Source organism: Sycon ciliatum, chromosome 8 (genome assembly GCF_964019385.1).
Source record: "Sycon ciliatum chromosome 8, ocSycCili1.1, whole genome shotgun sequence".
In the NCBI taxonomy this organism is placed as follows: Eukaryota; Metazoa; Porifera; class Calcarea; order Leucosolenida; family Sycettidae; genus Sycon; species Sycon ciliatum.
In genome coordinates this window covers 13553058-13559820 of record NC_088650.1, presented here as the reverse complement: position 1 = coordinate 13559820, position 6763 = coordinate 13553058, and the positions used below count along the sequence as shown (strand labels likewise).

The 6763-nt window shown below is 44.0% G+C and overlaps 1 protein-coding gene across 1 annotated transcript; it reads left to right on the top strand.

Moving 5' to 3' along the window:
- The first annotated feature begins 432 nt into the window (after positions 1-432).
- On the top strand, positions 433-6298 carry LOC135823723 (uncharacterized). Its single transcript, XM_065336570.1, has 4 exons — positions 433-605; positions 3230-3290; positions 4409-4759; positions 6043-6298. The coding sequence occupies exons 1-3, from the start codon at positions 573-575 to the stop codon at positions 4753-4755; spliced, it is 441 nt and encodes a 146-aa protein (XP_065192642.1). The 5' UTR covers positions 433-572; the 3' UTR covers positions 4756-4759; positions 6043-6298.
- Positions 6299-6763: the final 465 nt, after the last annotated feature.

Here is a 6763-nt window from a genome sequence, read left to right as displayed (position 1 = left end):
TCACTTCTCCGACTGATAAACAAATCACACTTTTCTTTTTCTCATCACAATTCGGGTTTTCCGATGCTTCTTTTTCTCTGTGTTAAGCTTGCCATGGCTGGCCATTATCGGCGCCCTTACCTCTCTTCTGATTAGCTTCGGCCATTTGTGTGTGCATAATAATAATATTGATCAAAATTATCCTCCATCATCAGATCCTTTGCTCACTGGCCTCATACCCTGACAACAATATTATACTATCGCTTTTGGCAACTCAACTGTCGTTGAAATTCTACGGGTTCTCACTGTGCACGGTTCATGTACCCCACGGAGAACTCAAGGGCCAAATGCCTCTAGGGAAAGTACACACCTGCTTGAACTTTGTAGCATGTAACACGTATGGCTCTCTCTCTCTCTCTCTCTCTCTCTTTCGCTCTCTTCCGGGCATCTCATTGTCCAAGCTGGCTGACTGATTTCTCCCAGGTCTGAAGCCATGCAAACATTATTCAGGCTTTTGATTCCGCCACGTTGAAAAAAGATAGTGTAAGCGCAAGCTTCCTGTGGCAAAGCAGATACCAGCGATTCATGCCGAAATGGTAGGCGATCGGGAATCCAGAAGGACAAAGGTACGTTGCAGTGCAAAGACAAGACTGAGTACGAGTGTTATCCTTGCCATAGCGTAAAGCATAGGGACATGACATCCATGTCCGAAACAGATAGTAGCACTTAGTTCTCCTGTTTGCTTTAAACTGAAAAGAGGGGATCAACAGTTTACACGTTACGCGATTTGTCCAACCTCAGTGTTACATGAGTCAGTGATCTGCTAATATTGTTGCTACTTCTGACTCGCCAGTATCATGCTTACAAAAGTAGTGTTATTGTTGGACAAAACGGATAACCCTGTAAGCTTTTGAACCTCCCTTTTACTTTAGTATCATTAGCTATCTGTCCGAGTCTAATCTGTTGACATTGATGATAATATTGTGTTCGTGATTGTTCGTGACGCCTTGCCATTCGACAGTGCCCTTGTAACCTAGTATATACAAGCATCTAGAATCTTCAAGGGCGTTTGTTGGGAGCGTATTTACTCCTACTAGCCTGTAGTGTCAGTGTGTGGTGATGGGCTGTGTGCAGCGCTTGCACGTACAGCAAAGTGTCCAGCACAGACATGTCACAGTATGGAGAGCAGTTCTCCAGACTGCTACTATATTGGATAATCCCAATTGGTAGAGCCCCCTCTTGCGGCCAACCGCTTTATGGTTGCAATCAGCAGCATAGATCTCAGCACCGACAGTGTGTTCTACACCTTGTAACTAACTTCCGTCAATAATAATTATTGTCCACCAACAACTTGAACACCTACATTGCACATGTCCAGCACTGCACGGTGTATGCAGTGCCAGTAGAGCCTCACATAGTCAGCGTTATCCAGACCTTCCAAATCCGAGCCAACTACAATCACTAGCCCAACCGGCGGGTACAAGTAGGTGCTTCTTTTCAGCTGAACTACATTGTAGTCTTCACTCTTCAGTACCTGTACTTCTTTTTCGTGGCTACCAGCTAGCTAACCCGTAATACTTGTACTTCGCCGGGTAAACGATCGTAAACTGTAACCTCTTCACTGTACTGTGTGTGTGTGTGTGTGCGTGTGTGCGTGTGTGTGTATATGTGTGTGTGTGCTCAGAGTCACTTTCAGTTTGAGCACGAGATGCAGGCTCGTTCTCTTCCTCCAGATCTCTGCGCTTGGGGCTCCGGAACTGGTTCCCGTAGAAAACACGCTTCTTGGCTCTGTAGTTAGCGGACTATCTCCTCTTATTGCCAATTACCAGAAGACAAAAGCTACAGAGAACAGCGGACACGCCAATTTCCAACTGTCTGTATTTTCTTTGTCCAGCGCAATCGCCGTTTTTTTTTACAAATTCGCAATGGCAGTTTGTTTGAATTAAAAAAAAATCCCCACCGTCGTATTGTTTACTGAATAAAACATTACACCAGCGAAAAGTTCATCACTTCAGGAGGAAAATGAGCCGGACATGGTGTGTGTGTGTGATGACCGCGAGATTAGGTCAGTTAGGGAGGGTACTCATTATCTTGTTGCGATCCCGACAGTCGACCAATACAACAACAAGTCAACAACAACAGGTGCTGATTATTCTGTTGAAGAAATGACGTGGGCACAGGTACTGAGTTGATCTCCTGAAGTGGCACTGGCACTCCTTCCCGTAAGCATGGCACTCTTTCCCCTGCACCTACAGGCGCGTACGCAGGGGGGGGGGAGGTTTCCCGTTGCCCGGAAACCCCCCAAATCTTCCAAACGTGCAACGTTTTGGGCAATTTTAGGTAGTGCGCGCGATCGATCTGACAAGAATGAAAAACTTCATCAGATTGTAACTCAATCAAATCTCGATCCAATCCAAATATCCAAGTCGACGAGAAAACTCTCAGCTGTCGGTCGCGAAGGGCTGCGAGCAATGGTTCTTGAGATACATCATTCGTAAGTTGAGCCGCGATCTCGGCAATATCGAAAGCGTGCAGCGCGGCTTGAGTATTGAGAATTTGAGACTTTTCGTCGCTCTGACTTTCTCAAATTTGCACGGTTTCACTTGTGATGTTCTCACGAGTACACAGCGAAAAATCGAAACTCTGCGATTGAGAAACCCAAAATAGTGGTAAATACATGTACCTGCAGAAGGGCGCACCGTCGCTGAACTCCAGCGCTGGCAATAAACAGTTTCGACAGTCATGGCTATCAGTATCACTATCACGGTTGACACCATTCTCTTCCTCTCCACGTACACTGTTTTACCTTTCTAGGAAGCCCAAGATTGTGAAGATTGAGTCGGAGTGGAACTGGAGTTACTATCCAAGGAACACGGAAAAATGCAGAATATGGAACATTTTCCGTGGCTTCAAAAGAAAAGGGTTAAAAAACTCATTGGTTGTTACTCGGTTAGAAACCATGCGTAGATCTACGCGCCTGACCTAATACTAGTAATACGTACTTACGAACAGACCGTGAGGCGGTTAGATGTCTGTCATGTATACAACGGTACATGCAAAATGGATCAGTGACAGTGCAAGTGTTACCGGTAGTTGTTGTTGTTGTTGTTGTTGTAGAAGTTTATTGTTTGCTGAAAACACTGGGTTGTCATTTTCTATACATGCACACGTGCCTGTTTTGTGCAACAAGGAAACCTGGCCATGCGCTCTTGCTTCATGATGGTCACATTCATTTTGTACTCTATTGCAGATGGCTACCCTCATCTTGGTGGTACTTGCATCCATTTGTGGCCTCACAGCACCTGTAGAAGGTAAGAAGATGAACAGTCTGTTGAATCAACGTAGGAACTAGGGATTCACGTGACTCGCAAGTCAAAGAAATGGACGCTAGTATTCCTAGCGTTCTATTGACTCGAACTGCCTTATAAAGGACTGTAGGCTTTCTAGATGCTGGTACGCAACTGAATTCGATGTTTTCTTCTACATTTTTTAAAATGACTTTGACATATGCAGGTGCTTCTGCAATAGGCTACTAGTTTAATTAAATTTTATGAAAGTGATGTGTAATCTGAGCGAAACTAAAGACCTTGTTTAACGGTACAAAAACAAGTGCTGCCTTCCACTGTTCGTACTTGTGCAGATTACCGCTCATCATTCGCTCATGCATAACCTTCCTAGGGGCTCCCGTAAGAAGACCATAGGTCTGTGGGAAACACCCTAGTAAAATGAAAGTTAATAATGATAATAATAAGAGTTCGTAACCACTCGTGGTACCCTGTAAGAAGACCTTGGGGTCTGTTGGGAATGCGCAAGTCAAAATAATAAAAATACAAAACAATACACTACTAGTCTACAATACAATTAATACTCGTGCTCTCTCTCAGTAGAAACACCTTGCCCATTGGGAAAAATACAGGGGAAACCCCAGGCCTACTTGTAGAGCCACAGAATGGTATGGGCCGAAGTAGTTTTCGGCGATAACTTCAATAATAATTATGGAAATCGTGTGCCGCTCTCTACGTGGCAGCTCGCGCTTTTCAATACGCGGACGATGCGGATACCGAAGAGATAGTATCTTCACTCAATCTGCGAGTATCTTCATAATGTTGAAGGACATGAAACGTTCCAGTATCACTCCCAGATGTTCACACATGAGGGAAATACCGGGAATACGGAGTAAAAACATACATAGCTAAGGGGTGTTTCTATCATGTTCGGGATTATTGTCTTTGTGCTGCACGTGTTCACAAAGGACGAAACATTACTCTCCACAGATCGAGTACAATACGTTATGTCGAGGGCAGTGTATTCTATCCTACAAAGGAGCAGGCGCGTTGTCATGAAATATTTACTTCAAGTTCTTCCTACTTTCTATGTTTCTCTTCTAAAGTTTTCCTCCAAATTCCACATTTTGTCACGTCTGCTGCAGGTGCTGCTGTACCAAAATGGAGCGCCGGTGAATTGAACGCACCAATTTTGTTCCGACATACATTGGGCAGTCACCACGCTGGTTTCCTTATCTTCGGCCCTTCATTGAACAAGCCCATCACTAAAATCACAGTACACTGCACAACTACTGGAACAGCGCCGCATGTCACTGTCTCTGGCCACGCCAACAGCATCATCCAGAACTACAGGCCAATCGCGCAGGTGAGCGTTACAGGTCTACAGCCGAGGACGGAGTACGTGTGCTACTACACCGCATCCAACATGTTCGGGACTAGCATGCACAGCGAAGTAGGAGCGCCTTTCACCACCTACTCGCCTCGCTGGTAATCTGGTAAGTCAAAACATTGCAGTTTCTACAATAATTTACGCAGTGGTGGCAACTTGCCAAGTGAGGCTTGTCCACAGCTCTGGCGATGCAACCCTAGACGAAGAGGATAGACTACAAAAATTGTAGTGCTACATGTAGTCGAATAAAGCGGAGCACTGCAAAGTACTAGCACCGCATACTAGTACTCTGAAGATTGGATTTGCCCACTGCTGTATTCACGGGGCGACTTTCAATGATTAACACGGGACAAGACATGGACTATAGGACTAGTAAAATTCTTTACCCATACGTACATGTATACGATCTGTGCAGGTTATTGGTCTTTTCCCAACGAGCAGTTGACGGAGACTGCCTAGATTCAGGCTAAGTTCTGGAGAATCGATAACATAATAGAATCGATTAAAATAATATAGAACAATACAATTACATAGCGGCGTACAATTTTCAAGCTGCTTCTTACCTATCCAGGCTACAACATTTTTAAATCGTCTATTCTCTACCTACATGATTGGACTAGCAAGAGTGCACAATACCCAGGGGGTAAGTACTCTTGGTACTGGTGTCTGGTGAGTCGGGCAGCTCTTCAAACAATAACTGGGTGTTTTGCAAAGTCAATAAAGCATTTCCATATCATTTATTGATAAGCAGGCCGAAAACTGCTGCTTCCCTATTTGCCTTTGCAAAGTCACTCACACTATTTTACAATTTGGCGTAGATCTCCTCCGACAATGCTGGACTGCTGCTCAGGGTGTACCAGTACAGTACTATGGAATTTACCCTTCGCAGAAGAGCTGCAACGTATGCATTTCCTCGTAGCTGTTGTAATCGCGAGTTACTACTGAGAATGGGTTTGTTCGCAACGCCAACCTGACGTAAAAAAATTGTTTTCCTTTTCCTTATATTTGTGTGCCAAAACACTGTATGTTCATACTTGAGACACAAACATGTTTCCACTTTGATCTTCTCCCTTCCATGCATACACTGTACAAGCAACCAGACATGGCATTGCTAATACGACTGCTGTAAAGGGTACTAATAGAAGCGAATCTTTTTCATGATGCATGTAGATGCATGTAGTCAGGGTCAGGTTCTTCTAGTTAGGTTGTAATCCTAACGTTTTTTTGAATTTCAAGATGTTGTTTAAGAAAAAGCGAAGTATTGTTCGGCATAGCTCTTTGTACATTTCCCACTTATTGCTCCTGACTTCAAACAGATTAGTGCACACAAGAGGTTAACTCACTCTTGCTTATCTCGATGATTCGTCACGTTCATGCTTTCCCTTCCAGGATGCTGGCAATGGAGATCGTCGCTGGGGAGGCACTGTCATCTTCTAGCTTCGGGTGTTCAGTGAAATAGCTCAAGTACCAGCCAGCCGATGCCAATTGCCTGCTGTTTACCACAAGACTTGTCTGGTGGTAATTATAAGACCTCCGGCTAATATATATTTTGATTATATCCTAACCCTTTCTTCCTGTTTGGTATCTATTTGATAACCTTTAGATATTGCAACCACAATGTCTGATAACCTTTAGATATTCCAACCATAATAATATTATTATCTTTAAAAGATGGCAAAAAGATTTAAAGACCACCAAACTGTCTGTATCACTCGCTGTGTATTTTGTGAATGGTCATCTGCCTGCAACGGCATGCAGATTTCGCGATCGTATTGGGGATGCAGTCACAAACGGGACGTGCATAAGGGATATTGAGATTATGGACGGGTTTATTATGTGCATGAGTATGTCGCGAGAATAGCCCCCGAATCCTTTTCTGTATAATTATTGTAGTGTGCGGTAACATGGTTTGAAGTATGGATGTACAATGTGGTTATACGTTTATAGGGTCACCAGCAGCCCCCCCCCCCCAAAAACAAACAAACAAACAAGACCCACTCTATTTATCATGAGACGCACTTGCGCACATCCCACAGGGAAGACTATAATGGCAAATTGATTTGAGAAATGTAACCAGGTGCATGTCGCAGATGTTTTTGTGGATTCTCTG